General features: G+C 46.5%; 1 protein-coding gene across 10 annotated transcripts in view; it reads left to right on the top strand.

Moving 5' to 3' along the window:
* The window catches only part of ARNTL (aryl hydrocarbon receptor nuclear translocator like), a 107,978-nt gene extending 89,427 nt beyond the window's left edge, over positions 1 to 18,551 (top strand). For 7 of the 10 annotated variants that reach the window (XM_059874771.1, XM_010812470.4, XM_059874772.1 and 4 more), the window contains 9 exons: positions 1,332 to 1,481; positions 3,891 to 4,137; positions 5,756 to 5,862; positions 7,201 to 7,351; positions 8,129 to 8,217; positions 9,728 to 9,836; positions 12,616 to 12,709; positions 16,815 to 16,917; positions 17,883 to 18,551. In XM_059874771.1, the coding sequence (XP_059730754.1) occupies positions 1,332 to 1,481; positions 3,891 to 4,137; positions 5,756 to 5,862; positions 7,201 to 7,351; positions 8,129 to 8,217; positions 9,728 to 9,836; positions 12,616 to 12,709; positions 16,815 to 16,917; positions 17,883 to 18,043 (1,211 nt within the window). In that variant the 3' untranslated portion in view covers positions 18,044 to 18,551. Of the gene's footprint in view, positions 1 to 1,331; positions 1,482 to 3,890; positions 4,138 to 5,755; positions 5,863 to 7,200; positions 7,352 to 8,128; positions 8,218 to 9,727; positions 9,837 to 10,496; positions 10,579 to 12,615; positions 12,710 to 13,919; positions 13,961 to 16,814; positions 16,918 to 17,882 lie in introns of all 10 variants that reach the window. The other 3 variants (NR_110397.1, XM_005215988.4, NM_001191170.1) reach the window with 3 other exon arrangements.
* The last annotated feature ends 663 nt before the right edge of the window (positions 18,552 to 19,214 follow it).

The following is a 19,214-nucleotide window of genomic DNA, read 5'->3' as shown; positions in this document are numbered from 1 at the left end:
CATCATGGAGTAGGTGACAGCTCCAGGTGGGTTTGAAAAGATGAATTAATATTTGCAGGTGATGAAGGGAGGAAAGTAGCAGAAGAAATGATTGGTGGATGGGGGCAGAAGGGTGGTGCTGGGGTTTGCTGGTGCTGCTGGAGAAAAACATTCAGGGGACGGGGAGGGCTGGACGGTACAGACCTTCTCATCCGTGAGGATGCAGTGCAGGACTGCGGGGCGGAGAGGTTGGGGGGCAGGCTCAGATCCCGGTGAGGATGCAATGAAGGACTGCGGGGTGGAGAGGTGGGGGGGCAGGCTCAGATCCCCGTGAGGATGCAGTGCAGGACTGCGGGGCGGAGAGGTGGGGGGGCAGGCTCAGATCCCCGTGAGGATGCAGTGCAGGACTGCGGGGTGGAGGGGCGGGGGGCAGGCTCAGATCCCCGTGAGGATGCAGTGCAGGACTTCGGGGTGGAGAGGTGGGGAGCAGGCTCAGATCCCCGGCTTCTGTGCTGACAAGTATCCCATGTTTCTATCAGGATAACAGTCAGGCTTTTCTCCAGAGATTGTAATTCAGTTGGTCCAAAACTAGAATTCAAACCACAAATATGAACCACATAAATAATTTTAAATTTCCTGATAGCTACATTTTAAAAAGTAAAAATAAATGCAAAACTATACTATCTTTTATTTAACACTAAATACAAAAGGAAGTCTTTCCGATTTTTTTTTTTCCACTAAGTCTTTGAAATCTTGGGTATGTTCACATGTACTGCACACCTCCAATTTGAAGATCCCAGCGGCTGCATATAGCTAGTGGCTCCCGCACTGGGCAGCACAGATCTAGAATTGGGCTCAAGCATCTTCAGGTCGATACAGAGTCTGGGGGTTCTGGTGTCCAGCCAGGCTTGAGAACACGAGCCAACCCTGCTGCCTCCGTTCCATCCCAGTGTCCAGATCCTGCCCACTCTCCAGGTCCCAGCCCACTTTCTGCCCCCTCTGGGAAACACCGGCTGTTTCTGCCCTTTATTTGGCACTTTTCAGTCATACACCATGTGTGGCATGAGCACAGTCCTTCCGGTGAACTTCCATTTCCACCTCTCAGCTCCCGCTGAGAAGAGGGTCCCGTGTATATTTCTTTGTTCCCTGGAGCGCCTAGTCCGTTCGTCAGTAGCTGCATTCTGCATGGTCTAGAAGCACTGCAGGCTCACAGCGTAGAATGCAGGCCTGTGAGGAGGCCCCTGTTACAGAACAGAGAGGCAGGAAGGAAAAGGCTTTCTTCAAGGGCATGCTCCCCTGCCTGACAGACGACACGACCCTCAGTTTATCACGTTTTGTGTATTGATTTGCAGCTGGACTTCCAGTTAAAACAGATATAACCCCTGGGCCATCTCGATTATGTTCTGGAGCACGGCGTTCTTTCTTCTGTAGGATGAAGTGTAACAGGCCTTCAGTAAAAGTGGAAGACAAGGATTTCCCCTCTACCTGCTCCAAGAAAAAAGGTAACCACTTAAGAGCTCATTAAATCCTTTCACAGGTGAGGCTGGCTTTTCCACAGAGGGGCGCTCAGTAGAGTGTGGGCTCAGAGCAGGCAGATTGCAGGTTTGCAGCCAGGACCTCTGTGGCCCTGCTTCTGTGAGGGCATTTGGGGAGCAGCGGGGAGGTAGGAAGTCCTGACAGATTCGTGGAGAGGCCTCCTCTGTTTCAATTCTGTTTGTTTTTGTGTGGTTGGGAAAGAGTATTCTCAGTCACAGTTCCCTGCGTCCCCAGCGCCCGCCAGACTTACCCTAGGTTCACCAGTGCCTACAGGTGGCTAGGAGCAGCGGACATGCCATTTCTCTTCCACGGTGAAGTGTTTCTTCTCGCCTTCCTGCCCCCTCCACTCTGAACTCTCCTCTGAGTTCTTTCTGTTGGTTCCTTTCCAGCCCTCTTCTCTTAGGAGGAGTAGATACAAACACAGTCCATAGGTAGTGTCACCCACCCACGTAGCTGTCAATGACATTTATATGCCAGTAATTTCCAGGTTCATATTTCTAGCCCACACTGCTCTTTTGAACTCCAGATTTGTAAATTAACTGCTTATTTAATCTACCTGCTTGGACATCTCAAGGGCATCTCATAGGTGATAGGCATAGAAGTAACCACCCAGGCTTCCTCTGGAATGTTAATGGCAGCCCCTTGCATCTAGCTGTGTGTGCTAAGAGCCTGGGAGACACCTTCTCCCCGTTGCCCTCCCCCCGACCTAGGGTTCTTGCTGCTATGAATCACCCCTGCAGAAGTGTGTGTGTTACTGCTGTCACTCGATCGAGGCTGCCCTGGGTCTCATAAGTCTGTTGAAGTACCTTCCTCACGCTCTCCAGCCCTTCACATGGCCAGAGTGACCTTTCTAAAAGCAAATCTTTGTATCAGTCCCCTGTTTCAAACCCTTCATTGGTTCCCATTGCTCTTGAAGAAGAGTTTAAAATCTTTAATGTGATCCTGCAGCGCCCTCCCCTGACACTCCTCCATAGGTTTGAGCCGTGCAGACCTCCCTTTGATGCCTCCAACCCCTTTTCACTCAGTATCTGCACACATGGTGTCACCTCTGAAGGAAGTGCCTCCCTCGCCACCGGCTCCCCTCCCTGGCTCTCTGCAGACCCTCCTTCAGAGTGGCCCTCGATGTCTGTCACTCAGTCCCTCAGACTGCCTTCTGTCTGCATGTCACACCCTGCAGGTTTTCTTTGTAACACTTGCTTCCCATTGCAGTTACGTAGTCATTTGTGTGATTATTTGTTTAAAGTACCTCTCCCCCGTTAGGCTTCCACAGAGGCATGCCTGACTTGTTTTCCACTCTTGCCCAGTAACTAGCACAGACCCGATGCTCGGTAAACATTCCATAAGAATGTGTCGACTGGGACTTTCCTGGCGGTCCTCCACGGCAGCGGGGGCACAGGTTTGAGCCCTGGTTGGGGAACTAAGATCCCACGTGCTGCAACACGAGGCACCCCTACACACACACAAAATGTGTACTGTTGAAATTCACGGATGCTTCACACTTAACGTGTCTCACACTGAAATCTTTTCTCCCTCTCCTCTAAAACACACTCTGTATTCTCTCCCCTGAGTCAACAAATGGTACCTGTAACCACTCAATCCGAAAAAGTTGGACTCATCTGTGTTTTCTTTTTTCATACCAAATATTTGATACTCAGACCAGATCCCAAAAGTTCAGCTCAGAAATTCCCCCGCGTCCTTTCTGCCTCCTCCTCATCTCCACAACACTGCCATCGTGAGTCCCCGGCATTTCTTGCTGTATTATTATCCTCCTCCTGGCTTTTACTGTCTTCCAGTGACCCGAGTCACTAAAGCATCCAAATCGCGATGTGATTTTGCTGCTTCCCCACCATAAGTGCCCTTGGAAACTCTCCATTTCCAATCTGGGAAAGGTTAACACCTTTGTGAGCAAATGATCCAAGGCTGCGACAGTGTGCTGCCAACATGCCTTCCCAGCACTTAGCCCAGCACCTCCCTTTTCACTTCACCTGCATGGAGCGCTCTGCTGTTTGCTGTACAGGATGCCCCTCTGGGTCTTTGTACCTTCTCAGCCTTTATACATTCTGGTCCTTCAGCCAGTGCTCATCCCTCCCAGCCCTCCTCCTACACAGTTCTTCTGGGCAGCCTTCCTTGCCAGGGAGATCGTGTTGCTTCTTCCTTGGTGTACGTGATGCCCATTTGGTATCATCATTGCTACGAAACACACATGACGCTGGATCATGCCTGATCTTTCTATCTTTCTCTTTCATTTGATGCCAACTTCTGGACAGTAGGCTTTGATTTTTATGTTTTCAGTCCTTTCCTACATCCCAGCGCATGATAGGCTGCCTGTGCTTCCAGGTCCCAAAGCCCCACTGACATCGCACTTTGCTTTCCAGCAGATCGAAAAAGCTTCTGCACAATCCACAGCACAGGCTATTTGAAAAGCTGGCCGCCCACAAAGATGGGGCTGGATGAAGACAACGAACCAGACAACGAGGGGTGTAATCTTAGCTGCCTTGTCGCCATTGGACGGCTGCACTCTCACATGGTTCCACAACCGGCAAACGGGGAAATCAGGGTGAAGTCAATGGAATATGTCTCCCGGCACGCGATAGATGGGAAGTTTGTTTTTGTAGACCAGAGGTAAGAGTCTGGACGTTACCCTTGGACAGTCTTGGCAGCGGAGTTTCAACCTTGAGTAAAGCAGAGCAGACTGGGCCGTTGGCTGCCTTTCTTAAGGATAGAGAGGAGGAAGTGATGGGTGGATCTGCTGAAAAATGAGACCTAATGGGTTATCCGGAGAAGGCAATGGCACCCCACTCCAGTACTCTTGCCTGGAAAATCCCATGGACGGAGGAGCCCAGAAGGCTGCAGTCCATGGAGTTGCTGAGGGTCGGACACAACTGAGCGACTTCACTTTCACTTTTCACTTTCATGCATTGGAGAAGGACATGGCAACCCACTCCAGTGTTCTTGCCTGGAGAATCCCAGGGACAGGGGAGACTGGTGGGCTGCCATCTATGGGGTCGCACGGAGTTGGACACGACTGAAGCGACTTAGCAGTAGCAGTGGGTTATCATCATAAATACAGAAATTTTCTCCATGTCATTCTTTGGCAGGTAGAGACAGTGAAGTGGGGTGGCTTGATGTCCGTGGCTAAAAGAGAAATAATAGGCATAGCATGCTCTCTGAATCTATGGAGTGTTCCATTAATTACTGTAATGTGAATTCTGGGATGTGGGACTTTGAAAAGATTATCTAGTCTTGAGCTATCAATACAGTAGTCATTGGCTATAGTAATCCCATATGGCAATTTAATTTAATCAATTAAAGTTAAATAAAATGTGAAATTAAATTCCCCCAGCTCACTAACCACATTTCAAGTATCAGTAGTCACATGTGGCTTTCCTGGTGGCTCAGCTATAAAGAATCTGCCTGCCAGTGCAGGAGATGCAGGTTCACTCCGTGGGTCAGGAAAATCCCCTGGAGAGGGAAATAGCCCACCCACCCAGTATTCTTGCCTGAGGAATCCCATGGACAGAGGAGCCTGGTAGGCTGCAGGCCGTGGGGTCACAAAGGATTGGATACAACTTAGCGATTAAACAGCAGCAACAGTGGCGAATGGTACCTGAATGGAACATTTCTGTCTCCACAGAAGTTCTGCTGGACACACTGATCTAGTCCAGTCTCGTGCTTTATGGTTGATGAACCGAGGCTCAGCCTGAAGACCAGCCCCCTCCCAGATTCGTAACCTGGGCTAAGAACCCAGATTTCCACTTCTCTCTGCTGCTTCCTTACAAGTATCCACAGGCTAGCAATTTTTCTGGGTACTGGAAATAGCCAGCCACTAAATACTAGAAAAGGAAGCAGTCACTTCTCAAGGTCCCTGTGGGCCCCATGATGGGCTTCTGGTCACCCTGATAAAGAGCAGGCAATAAATTGGAGAAGCTTTGACCTGGAGTTTAGAGTCCTACCACTTTTTTTTTTTTAATCTAAAACAGTTACTACTTTTAAACCTAAAATTTGATGTCTTGAGCTAACAGCCCCTTTGAAAGTCTTTTTCTCTCTCTGTTTTTATAACCCCGATTAAAGTCAGCTTCACGAGAAAGAACAAAACCCATGTAATAAGCCCTCTGAACCCACCCAGCTTTGACCTTGTTTTCATTGGCTGTAGTGGGAGTCATCCACTGCAGAGATCTGTTAATTATCTGAATGTTATTTTCTTTAAAAAAAAAAAAAAAAATTTTTTTTTCCCTTTTAGGGCAACAGCTATTTTGGCATATTTACCACAAGAACTTCTAGGCACGTCGTGTTATGAGTATTTCCACCAAGACGACATAGGACATCTCGCAGAATGTCATAGGCAAGGTAAGCTGCTGGGCTGTACACCAGGTCTGAAGTTTCAAGTGTCCCTCTCCTTCTAGACATGTCCATGGACCCTTGCAGAGAAATCTGCCCCCGTGAGGTGGGAGTCAGCCAGCCCAGGGACCTACAGGCCAGAATGTCTGGGAGGTGGGGACGCTGCTCCTTCCCCCAGCCCCATCTACCCCCTTCCAGATAACCCCCCACCCCGACTGCCTAGCAGATCTTTACGCTGGCCAGGGAAATTTCTGGAAGGCATCTCTGGTTCAGAGGGTTTCCCTGGACTATGTAAAGATGTAGTGTGGCCCAAGCGGATCTAATTTTCTACAAATCCCTGCACTGCCTCCTGCATTTTCCTCTTGGTTAATGGCGCAGCCACATACATAGCTTCCTGAGACAGTAGCCAACATTGACTCCCTTCTTTACTCTTTCCTCCATCAGAACTGTTCATTCATCTCAGCCTTGCATCTCCAAAGAGGCCCCTTTCTGCCAAGCCCCTGATGCAGCCCTCGTACCCACCTGATAATTGTGATGGACTTGCCTCTGACCCGCCAATCCACCTTCCATTGCTGTCCTGCTTATGCTCTGACAGACTGAGCCTGCCAATCACATCTGTGCTCAAAACCCCCTGCCCAGTCACCTTTGACAGATGCTCAAGACCCTCCATGTCCCGGCCCTGAGCCACCTCCCCAGCTTCACCTCCCCACCCGATCCCTGTGTGCAGAGGCCTTGTCCTCCAGACACACTGACATCTCACTGTTCCCACCCCGACCCCAGGCCCTGCCACTCCTCGGGTAAGCACTGGGTTCTTCCCTCCTCCCTTTTGGCAAACTTGTGTTCACCTCTGAAGGCTCTGATCGCCTCTGCGTACCTGTCCCTCATTCCTCTTCTGAGGGTGCAAGTCATATCCTGTCTCTCTTATCTCCAGTACTTGACACGTGAAGCATACTTGCTACATGTTTGTTACATGAAAGAATGAGGTTTCCATGGGTGAGATGCTGCCTGAATCCGGATGTCCTCAGGCTTTGTGATGGGGAGATTACGTGGTCCCTGTGGACTGAACCTTCTTGTGTGGCATTCACTTCATAGATGAATCCACTTAGATGTCTAGAATGCACTGTTATTCCCTTCATTTCATACACTCTGAAGAATAGTGACAGGTTCACAACCAGATTGGAAGGCTCAGAAATCAGGTCCTCAGAAACACCCTCTTCTCTGAGGTGCCACCTCCCATGGCTTATTAAAGAGGGGATGGCCTTGAAGCCTGAGCGCATTTAGGATTTGGTTAGTTTAATACATTGTTCTGAGGAAACAATAATGTTCATGGTTTCTTTATATTTTCAGTTTTACAGTCAAGAGAAAAGATTACCACTAATTGCTACAAGTTTAAAATCAAAGATGGTTCTTTCATCACACTACGGAGTCGGTGGTTCAGTTTCATGAACCCTTGGACCAAGGAAGTGGAATACATTGTCTCCACGAACACCGTTGTTTTGTAAGTGTCTTTCCTATTTCAGAAGCTCCCTTGCTTCAAGGAGGAATGCCTTGGGGCCCTTACCTGGGAAAGGGGGTACAGGCAACAGCCAGTATCCCATCCTTTACTGTCATCCTGCTAATATCCTGTGAAGCCTCAGGACTGGCAGAAGCCAGAAGGTGGCTAACAAAGGACACGCTTCAGTACTCAGAACTCTCAGGCCCCCGGCTGCTGGAAAGGCTCTCGGAGACAGCAGCCTTTCCTTCCCGACAAAGCAGCCAGCCTTTGAGTTCAAAGGCTCACCAGCCCATACGGGCCTTGGCGGAGGAGGGATGGGGATCTGTGCCCCCAGGCTGGTGGCCTGAGCACTCAGCGCCGCGGAATGCCGCCTCAAAGGCTGCCACCTGCTGGGCGAGCAGGGAAGGGAAGGCCCCCCTCTGCCGCCTGCTCCCCACATCTCCTTCCTGGTGATGTGCAACCCCCACCCGTAGGTAGAGCTGACTGAGGGGCTGGGGTCGGTGCCCTGCCGGCCGCCTGGAGAGGAGCCTCGTGGCAGCGGCGGTGGCTGCTGCATCACCACCCCCGCTGGACCGCACCCCGCATGTGCTAGGAAGGCCAGAGCCCCGGACGCTGTCTGCCGTGTCCTCTGACAGCGAGGAGACCCACTGAGCCACTCAGACACTTCATTTTCTGGCCTGTCCAGGTCCAGAGTGGACACCGGACACCTTGGCCAAGGTGAAAGGTGCACAGTTCTGGGCGGGCCTGACTCACGTTTCCTTGTTGCTGGGATGTTCACAGAGCCAACGTCCTGGAAGGCGGGGACCCCAGCTTCCCGCAGCTCACAGCGTCCCCCCACAGCATGGACAGCATGCTGCCCTCTGGAGAAGGTAACTATGTGCCACCGGGGCGCTGGGCTTGCCTGGAGGAGCTGCTTGTGGCCACCCCCCCTGCCCCCAGTGTTTGGGGTCCCCGGCCACCATGTTCTGTGGAACAAGGGGGGGGCCTCGCGGGAGTGATCACTAAGGACGCTGTCATCTCACTTTCTCTGTTGAGCTTGAAATGCTGGGAACTTGGTTTTGCCTTTCCTGAGGCTGCCTGGACGCTGGAAGCCCATGAAACGGCCAGCTCCTTGCTGCGTGTGCTTTCCTCCACTGTGTTGCCCAGCAGCTGTGATGTGAAGGGCTCTTCGGTCACGGCCACTGGCTCCTGAGGTGGGAGGAGGGTGTCTGCCAGCACCGAGGTGTGAACTGTGCCAGGCCCCCTCCCCCAGCCCGGCCTTGGCCGCTGCCCGTGCACCTGACTCCTTCCTGGGCCTGCTTGCATGGCTTCAGTCCCCTTCTCTTCATCGATGAATCCTACATCCGGTCCCTCCAGGTCTGTTCCTCCAGCTGCCTCCTGGACTCCCACAGGAGGCACCTATAACTCAGTATGTCCACGTTGGTTTTCGGCACAACAGCAGCCCCCTACCCCCAACCTGGTTGGTTAAGCCAGAAGCCATGACTCCTGCCTCTCTCCCATTATATGGAAACACGAAATCCTGCCCCTTCTATCTTTAAACCTCCCCATCACCGCCTTCCCCATCTGTTGCCTGGATTATTGCAGGTAATTTCCCAGCCCTAGTCTCACGTTCTCCACTCTGCGCCCCCGTCCTCCACTACAGTTCGCTCCTGTGCAGCAGTTGACTTTTCAGTAACCCCCATCTGAGTCAGTCCTTTGGTTATCCCCCGTGGGTACGGCTCAGATCTGTTAGGGTGGCGTCCAGGACCCTTCCTGGTCTGACTGGTACCTGCTTCTCCGTGTCATCACTTGCTCACTCCATCATCATCGCACTGAGTTTCTTGGCGTCGTCTCCCAAGCTGTGCGCTCTTCAGGGCTCTTGTGTACACTGGTGGCTGTGCCTGGAATGCTTTCCCTTCCTTTCCTCTCTGCCACCCTGATTCGTGCTCCTCTCACAAGACTCAGCTCAGTTAATCTCTTCCAGGAAATTGCACCTGGCCCCCCTGAATGCCTGGTGCCGCCCTGTCAAACGTATCACAGTGTGCTCCAGCCCTTGTCTGTCTTATGTGTCTCCCCCTTAGACTGTGAGCTCCTTGAGGGCAGGGATGCCGACTTAATCTCTGTGCCCCTGGCCTGCAGCACAGTGGTGTTCAGTAAATGTATGTGGCGTGCATGAGTAAGTAGAGGCTATATATCAACATGTCTGATCCTGGAAGGAAACGTGAGCTTTTTCCTGCTGGAATGCCCTTTCCTGAAAAGCCATGGCTCTAATGTCCTTCGGGCACAACCCTAAGGTTGAACTTCAAGTGGATCATGGGAAGAACTGGTTTTAATTCAACACGTAATAGGGTCTTCTCCCTCGGTTTTCCCCTTTCCCACTCTCAGATTCCTCTGTTGTAGGTGGCCCGAAGAGGACCCACCCCACTGTTCCAGGGATTCCAGGGGGAACCAGGGCTGGGGCAGGAAAAATAGGTCGAATGATTGCTGAGGAAATCATGGAAATCCACAGGCAAGTAACACCTAGCTGTTCCCTTAAACCAGTGTCCTCCATGCTGCAGCAATTTTGCCCCCCCCCCGGGGATGATTTGTTGATGTCCGGAGACAGTTTTTGGTTGTCACACTTGAGTGGGAGGTTGCTGCTAAACATCCAGGGGAGAGAGGACAGGGATGCTGCTTGCTAAACGTTCTACAGGACGCAGGACAGCCCTCCCAATCCCTGACCCCTGAGAGAGAATTTTTCAGTCCAAAATGTCAGTAGTGTCAGGATTAAGATGTAGTGCCTTTAAATAAAGAAGCTAAACCTAAACAGGTCAGAGCTAAAGGGAACTCTGGGAGGCTCAACTTTATTACTTTGTGTACGACCCAGGGAGCTTCCCAGCAGATAGATGAGCACTAACATCACAGAGCTGCAGAAGCAGAGCCGTGAACTGCCGTGATCTGGGCCTGACACTTCCAGTCAAAAAGCTGCCTAGGATTAGTAGTAGAGGCCAAGCTAATCAGCTGGTAATAGAAACTTGTGTGGGTGGGCCTTCTTTTCCATATGAAAGAGGAGAACCTCAAGTAGTTTACCTGAGTTTGAGTCCTGGGCCTCTGTTTAGAAGAGTCACTCAAATTCTTGGACTCTGTTGACTTAAACCATAAAAGGAAGGCAATTATCTGTCTCCCCCAGATTGCTCTAGGACTGTGAGAGAACTCAGGAAAGTTCCTAGAACTGACATGTGGTGTCATGTAGCGACAGAAACTGACATGTGGTGAGTGCTCAAAAATTGTTAATTAAATCTAAGTCTTTAAGAGCAGTCATTGAGTGGGAAGCAGTAATTATAAGTCCATTTGAATTTAGAGAATGGAGAGGGTGGAAACCAGGTCCTTGGGAATGCAAACTTAATGGGACATAATCAGAGGATCCCTGCTGCCACTGGATTGATTCTCTGAGAACTAGAAGCTGGCCTTGTTTTCTAATTGGCCGCAGAGGGGCTCTTATCCCAGTGGGTAGCACAGTTCTGTTCCAGCCCTTCAGGAAGGACGGATGTGGCTGCTTCAGTCTGTTTCAGGAAGGAGAGGTGGGTGGGGTGGGGTGCAGTGATAATGTGGTGCTGATCAGCCACTGTGTGCACACCCAGTGCTTTGCTGGAAACCATCCAAGAATAGTATAAGACTATTGAATCTTTGTGAAGCCTATTTTCTTCATGATAAAAGCAAAAACGACGATTCCTTGGGCAGAAGCAAACGAGGAAGGGTTTGAACTTGGCTTTAGCTGAGTTTTGTGATGAAGGTGTGCGTTCCTTCTAGAAAAGACAGCCATGCACTCGAGTGCGCATGTGAGTGGCATATTCAGGATGAAAAAAAAAAAGGCAGGCCACATGCCTGGGCAGCTTCTTTGTAGGAAAGAACCACAGAGTTGTGATGGGAGATTGCTAAGAATTCTAAGAAATGATGCTGAGAAGTTGAAACTGGAAGAAAATGTGAAGACCCTGAGCATTGTAGAGTGATGAGCAATGTGTGTAAATAAGCCTCAAAGTTGGATTGGAATAGGAATAGATGAAGGTGAGCATGCTTAATGACTCAAAATGAGGCCCACTCTAGAGTGATAATTGTGTCCAAAAGAGAAGTCAGTAATTTAAGGACTAGATATTGAAGATGAAATAAGTAATGATGAAAAGGCAATTCCAAGATAGGGAAACTGGGGCAATAGTGGTTCCACAGATGTAGGTAGGGAAAAGTAGGAGACATTCAATAATTTTTTCAATATGCAATTAGTAGTCATCTGTGTGAGTGAAGAATACCTGGTATGTAGTTGTATCCTGCCTTTGAGGAGCTTATGGTCCGGGGGGGGGGGGGGGGGGAGGGGGAGAGAGATCTTGTTTACTCAGAAATTACAGAACTAGGCAGAACAACCAAGAGCCAAAAGTCTCCTGGGCAGTGGAGGGGTCCCAGGGTCACCAGCAGCTGCATTCATCCATCCATGCAGGTGCCAAGAGCCTGGTGGTCATACAGCTGCCATTCAGGTCTCCCTTAGACTCTAGCTGTGGTGCCAGGTCCTGCTCTCCCTTCCTGAGGTTCTTCAGCTTGACAAGAGTTTATATGGATTTATAGTTCTAAGGCTTTCCCTCTGTAAACCTACTATGCTGAGAAATAAGCTAGCTGAGAAGGGCTTGAACCCGTTTTTCATCACCTGTTTCCTTAGACGATGATGACTGGGACTGTAAGACTAGTTTCTAGGCGTGGCTGAGCTGCCCCAGCACCCTCCATCTCCTGAGTATTCACTAGCTAAGCAGTGTTTGTGGGTTAGAGGATAAATCATTTGCTGTGGAGTCTAGTTCATCTATCAGAGATAGAGGTTGGACTTCTAAAGTTCTGCCAATCTACTCTGAGATCTGGCTGTGAGGAAATTGGCCACCTACTTGAAATCCACAAACCTGAAATCCAGACCTTAATCCAAGGGCTTTGTCAGTGAGAAGCTTGCCTCCAGGATTTTCTAGATCAGGTGCTGATGGGATAAATCCAGCTTATCACTTGTAAATAAAGTTTTATTGGAACACGGCTACACCCATTCATTTGCATATGGTCTTGGCTTTTTTTTTTTTTTTCCAGCTATAGTGGCAGAGTTCAGTAGTTGTGACAGAGGCCATATAGCCTACAGAGCCTAAAATAATTACTCTCCTATCCTTTACTGAAGGCTTACCAATCCCTATTCTAGATCTTCTCACCTCCATCCCTCATCAACACACACACACTGCACTGAAAAAAAAAGGAAAGGCAATGTAACTAACTCCTCTTTTCTCTGACAGGATAAGAGGGTCATCGCCTTCCAGCTGTGGCTCCAGCCCATTGAACATCACAAGTACACCTCCCCCTGATGCCTCTTCTCCAGGAGGCAAGAAGGTAGGGCTGACGACTCTTAGACTAAGGCCCTTCTTCATGTAGAGAGCTCTTGCCCAAGCTGTGAAATACTGGAAGTGGGAGTACGTAATTGTGGTTGCTGAAACAAGTAGGACCCTTTTTTCCTCCTTGAAGTAAATGCATCTATTAGGTGAGGCACAAAACCCACCAGTGGATCAGGGAGGCTTGCTGACATCCTTAGAGGGTTTATCCCATGTGAGCAGAGGCAAGCAGAAAGAGATCGTTGTAAGGTTTGGAGAGCTGCTAGTCCATTGCATGGAAGGAGGAATTCAAGAGCTCCCATGAAGGAAGGATTCGCGGGTATGTAAACCTACCTATTTCTCTGCCAGGAGTCTTCAAGGGAGAAAGTGTCTAGTGCAGGCCCTGGAAGCAGTGCTGCCAGTGGTGCTTTGGAGGGCAAGTCATGCCTGTGCAGCTGCAGGATACTTAGGGATCTGCCTGGTTTTCTCTGATGGGACAGCGTTAAGTACAAGTAGTTCATCTGTTGCCAGCCCTAAGGAAGAACTGACCAGAAGACTACATTATAAATAGTCTCAGAAACCAACAATCTGTTTTCATTTTTGGAGCTGAGAGTTTGTGAGCCTAGGCCAATGTTACTTGTAAATCATAAATCTATTTATAGTGTCTGATGTTAACATAGGTTAGGATAACCCAGAGGCCAGCATCTTGAGACATAAGGTCTTCCTTCCCCTATCTCCCAAAACATAGACACAGAGAAAGAATTTACCCAGATTGGACTCCTAAGGCACAAATTGTATCAAAAGCAGGGCATGGGTTTTCAAAACTTGGCTTCTCAGAGGCTCAGGTTACCAGGAGCTGTGGTGCGGCCAGGTAGGGTGGGGCTTGTAAGGGGGCCAGCTGATGAGAAAGATAAGGTCAGGACTCCTGCTTCTACCAGGGTAGCTTTATTTCTGTTTTATGATGTGTGAGTCTTCCATAAAAATTTTTATTTGGAAGAAGATTTGAAAGCCATTAATGGGGAAGAGCACATTTGGAAGAGAGACCTGGGTTTGAAGCCTACCTTTGCCATGCACTGGTGTGTGCCCTTATATAATTTTTTAAGCCCCTGATTTCTCTATAATGAGGCTAATAATAGGCTAGGGCAGCCAGCATCTTTGCACATGATGTCCTGTTATGAGAGAATATACGTGGAAGTGCCTGGTTGGTAATGACTTGAGTATTGCATCCACAGATGAAGTCTGGCCTGGGCACAGCCCCCGCCACTGCTCACAGGTGAGCTCTTAGCCATGTTTTGTTACACTGCTAGGTCCTTCTTTCATACTGGATCTACCATCTTAGTGAAGTATCCTTTTCTCTGGGTCTCAACTCAACTTTTAGGCACTTGACTTTCTGGTATTACCAAGAATCCCACTATTCTATTTTGGAAGGTCATCACTTCAGTGCTTAAATATTACTCAGAGAACTTTTATATACAATATCTTATTTTATCCTCACAACCTCATAGGTGGAAAAATCCAGGCTACCAAATGGTATATGACTAGCCCAGAATTTAGTAAGTATGGCCCCAAACTAAATTCAGGTCTCTTGACTTCTGATTCTTTTCATACCAACAACTGCCAGAGATCTGAAAGTATACTGTACAACCCAGAGCGCAAGTATTTTTGAGGCATTTACGGAAAATGTTTCTTTGTCTTTGGACTTATAAAAATGGATCTGAGAAGAAATTCTGAATGTATTCTGAGTCAGCAGCAGCGAAGGGCATCTAAACAAGACAGAGTTTAAAAAGACAGCGTTAACTATGTACCAAAGCCACGAGACTAAAGGTGGCCCCGGGCTTCCAACATTTCCCAGTCACTTTCAAACTGGGCAGGTCCAAAAATGAGACATTTGGCCTGCCAGTTGGCTTAATTAGGGTCAAGTTAAAAGGGGTAAGGTTAGCAAGCCTCAGATTCCAGGAGATTCTGGACATCTAGAGGCACCAAGGCAGGGTCAGATAAGGCCAAAGTTCCCTAAACATCATCTGTGGTCTTCTGGTGGGGGTTAAGGGAGGGGGGAATCTTTTCAGGGGTCTGTGTGGTCAAAAGTATTTTCATAACAATGCTAAAAGTTTTTCTGATTGTGCTGTTATGTGAACTGACAGTGCAAAAGCAATGTTGGATAAAACTGCTGGTGCTTTTGCAAAAAATCAGGCCTGTGGCACCAAACTGTACGGACAGTCACTGTATTTCACCACCATATACCCGCAATAAAAAACCAATAAATTTAAAAGCCAGTTTCATTTAAGAATGTCCTTAATAAAGCAGTAAAATAATTTTATAAAATCCTTGAGTAAATCTTTTTAATAGTTACAGAATGAGACGTGCTTAAAGCACTTACGCTGCACACTAAGTATGATGGTTGTCTCAAGAAAAAGCACTTGTGCGACGGTTTAAGTTTTAAACTGAACCAATCACTTTTTTCATAGGACACCATTTTTACTATTGCAAACTATGGTTTTTCAGACTTGGGTATTTAGCATACATTTTCTTGAAAATGAGTGAACCTGCAACTTCAAGGAAAAACAACTGACAAGTGATAACATTTTAGCTTTCAAGCAAAAGTTAGAATTTGGGGGAAAACTTGTATCTACTGCATTGAGCTTGACTGCTTGCCAAAACTTAAGATATTTCTGATCACAGGTAATATTAACAGTGATGATGTTTTAACCTTATACAATGAGGTGTGTCAACATTTGGAAGATCTGCATAACTCAGTAAACCAGTATTTTCCAAATGACCAATATAAGATATTTCAGAATCATGTGAAGGTAAAAAAGATCCATCCTAAATACCAATATACACCAATGGATTTTTACAGAGTACCAAAATTTCATTGATATGGTTTCAGATTCCACATTGTGCCTTATCTTTTAAGAAACCTCCACCTGCTGAGTTCTGATGTAATATCAAAGAATACCATGGTTATTTGAAAAGGCCATTAAAGTACCTCCCTTTTCCAACTGCCTGTTTATGAGAGGTCAGATTTTCTTCAGATATGTACTTCAGACAGCATATCTAAACAGACTGAATGGAGAAGCAAGTGAGAATCCAATTAAATTCTGTTAAGCTAGACATTCAACTTGCAAAATATGTGTGTGTGTATATATATATATATATATATGAAATGATACTTGCAACTTTTATTTTGGAAAATTGTTTTTTTCATTAAAATGCTATTCATGTTCATGTGTAATAAGTTTATTATACTTTTAGTGGTTTTAACTTTAGATATAGTAATACTGATAAATATAGCCTATATAAACAAAAGTTCTTTGGAGTCCTTAATCATTTTTTAGAGTGTAAAGTTCTTCAGCACTTTTTCAGAAAGTTGAACTGTGGAGATAAAGTTGTAATGCCATCTACTGGCAAGGCTTGAAATCACTGCTTCTCCTGAAATCTAGCTGCTACCAGTTTCCTCACCCACATCCAGATACCCCTGAGGTGCTTTTCTGTGAGATTCGGTCATGGGAGGGTGAAGAGGGTAGACAGCTGAGGGAAGACAGAGTTCTTCTACTGAGGAGTGGTAATAGTATTCAGTATTTCTCAGTAGCCTCTCTCAGAGCTTAAACCACTGGTTACTAATGTTGGCCCCTGTGGGGCAACTAATGATGATCTACTTCTAGTGTGGTGGTGTTCATTTGTGACTCCTCAAGCTGTGTCTCTTCCCAGTATAACAACCCTTTCTTACTGATTCTTCAGCAGCATCTGTTGCTGTAAGGAATCTTACTCCCTAACAGGGGAGGGGCCCTGCCCACCTGAGTTCATTGAGATTTAGTCCTTGGCCTTAGAGAAACATGTCAACAGCATGATCCAAGGTAATGAGTGCTCTAGGGATTTTATTCAGCCTTTAAATTGCTTGTGTGGGCTGACTCGAGTAAAGAGAATACTAGTTTGGGGGAGAGGTTTTCTCCTTACTGTGACCATTCCTAACAGTGTCTGGTATGAAATCATCCAATAAGAAACCGAAGCCACCTGAAACTTTTTCTCCTCACCTTCCTCTTTTCAACCCAATTCATTTTTCTTGGTGACACTGCGTAAAATACCGATTGAAACTGTTGATGACATGAAAACTTCACTTTTGTTTGTAGATTTTAAATGGAGGGACTCCAGACATTCCTTCCAGTGGCCTACTACCAGGGCAGGCTCAGGAGAACCCAGGTTATCCATATTCTGATAGCTCTTCTATTCTTGGTAAGTAGCATTATTATTTCTATTGCAGTGAGCTTGCAAAAAACATCTGGCATGATGTCAGTTTTAAGAACTGAATGTACAAATCAGTTCTAGGTAAACTTGTTAAGAACAAAGTAAAGGTTTAAAATTTATTTAAATCTTTACTTCAAAGTTAAGTTTAATGGTTGGGTGCTGGTGGGGATGTCTGGAATTCAAGAGGGGTTTCTGGCAGCCTGGACACAGGCTTTCTCCCAATGTGTGGAACATAATCTCTTCAGAGGGAGAGCTCATGGAGGTTCAGACAGAACCTAAAAGGGTGATCAAAAAGCATTTCAGAGGGTATTGAAAGTCACTAAGCAATGAAGAGTTTGCTTCTCCCACACTACCCATCTTTTTCTCTACTTCTCTTTCTAGATCTTTTTCCTCTAATCTCTGAAAGTGAAAGTTGCTCAGTTGTGTCCAACTCTTTGCTGCCCCATGGACTATACAGTCCATGGAATTCTCTAGGCCAGAATACTGGAGTGGGTAGCCTTTCCCTTCTCCAGGGGATCTTCCCAACCCAGGGATCGAACTCAGGTCTCCTGCATTGCAGGTGGATTCTTTACCCGCACAGTCACAAGGGAAGCCCAGGAATACTGGAGTGGGCAGCCTATCCCTTCTGCAGTGGATCTTCCTGACCCAGGAATCGAACTGGGGTCTCCTGCATGGTTTCCTTCTATAATTCCCTCCTTATAACTGGTTATATCAGAATAGTAAAATGAGGTCAACTCATACTTTTAATCTTTATTGAATTTAAGTAGTTCCTTCTTAAAAAGTTGGGTCTTCCAGCTGAAAAACACAAATATTAAAAAAAAAAAAAAGGCAAACCAGCCTTCTTGCCCTACTGTTAAGTTTAACTTTCTTATTAAAAGTGTACTTAGGAACTGCTTACTAAAGTTAACCACTTACTAAAAGAATCACTCACCAGTCTTTATCTCCTCCCACAGGTGAAAACCCTCACATAGGCATAGACATGATAGACAACGATCAAGGCTCAAGTAGTCCCAGTAATGATGAAGCAGCAATGGCTGTCATAATGAGCCTCTTGGAAGCGGATGCTGGGCTTGGTGGCCCTGTTGACTTTAGCGACTTGCCATGGCCGCTGTAAACACTATATGTTGCTTTGGCGACAGCTACAGTATCAAAGTGCATTACTGATGGAGTTATACAGTCTGTGAAGCTTACTGGATAAGGAGAGAACAGCTTTTATGTACTGTCTTCATAAAAGCCATCTCAGAGCCATTGATACAAGTCAATCTTAACAATGTGTAACTTCAGAAAAAGTGGAACTAAAGCCTGCTCCAGTGTTTCCTCATCATTGATTATTGGGCTAGCTGTGGATAGCTTGCATTAATTGTATATTTTGGATTCTGTTTGTGTTGAATTTTTTAATCATTGTGCACAGAAGCATCATTGGTAGCTTTTATATGCAAATGGTCATTTCAGATGTATGGTGTTTTTACACTACAAAGAAGTTCCCCATGTGGATATTTCTTATACTAATTGTATCATAAAACTGTTTATTCTTCCTTGTAAGAATCCTTTACTATAAATATGGGTTAAAGTATAATGTATTAGTTAAATATTTTTAATAAATGTTTCCCTTGTTCTATAAATATTGTTCAAATTTCAAATAATTAAGGAAAAAATGCTATAGGGCTAGATCATTGATTTTCCATGGTGGGTGTTTATGGACGATCCACACCAAAAACATTTACAGTGCCTTTCTGGTCTTCATAAAAATTCTAGGACATACATAATTTTCCTGTGTCACGTGTTTAGCTGTACTGTAATTTTAGTTTCTGTGAGAACAAAGATATTACTGCTTAAACACAAACTTCATTCAAGTCCTCTGAAATTACAAACTCAAGATTAGACAGAACAAACTGGCTTCTCTAATACAACTCCTCTCTACTACCAGTTGTATGGCTTCAGACATTAAGTGACCCCAGACTGAAAGCATCTAAATACTTCTGATTTCTTCTTGAACTGAGTCACAAAATATTAAGAAACAAAACAAAAACATATGCATGAACAATTTGCTTGGCAGAACAGCATACTATAGTGAAGAAAGCACTGAACTAGTATCAGAATTTGGCTCTGAAACTTAAGGTTACTATAGAACCTAGTAAAAGTATTTTATCTTCGTATCAGGTTGTACTACAAAATATTCCCTTTTCAGCTCTAATGATTTGGATTTATAGTGTATTTTATAGTTAGTGGAGAATATAAGTGCCTCATCACACATATATCAAACAGGAGTTCCTTGAGCTACTTCC

This window comes from Bos taurus, chromosome 15, assembly GCF_002263795.3.
Source record: "Bos taurus isolate L1 Dominette 01449 registration number 42190680 breed Hereford chromosome 15, ARS-UCD2.0, whole genome shotgun sequence".
Lineage (NCBI taxonomy): Eukaryota > Metazoa > Chordata > Mammalia > Artiodactyla > Bovidae > Bos > Bos taurus.
Note: the sequence above shows the minus strand (reverse complement) of the source record. Positions and strands in the feature narration are given on the sequence as shown.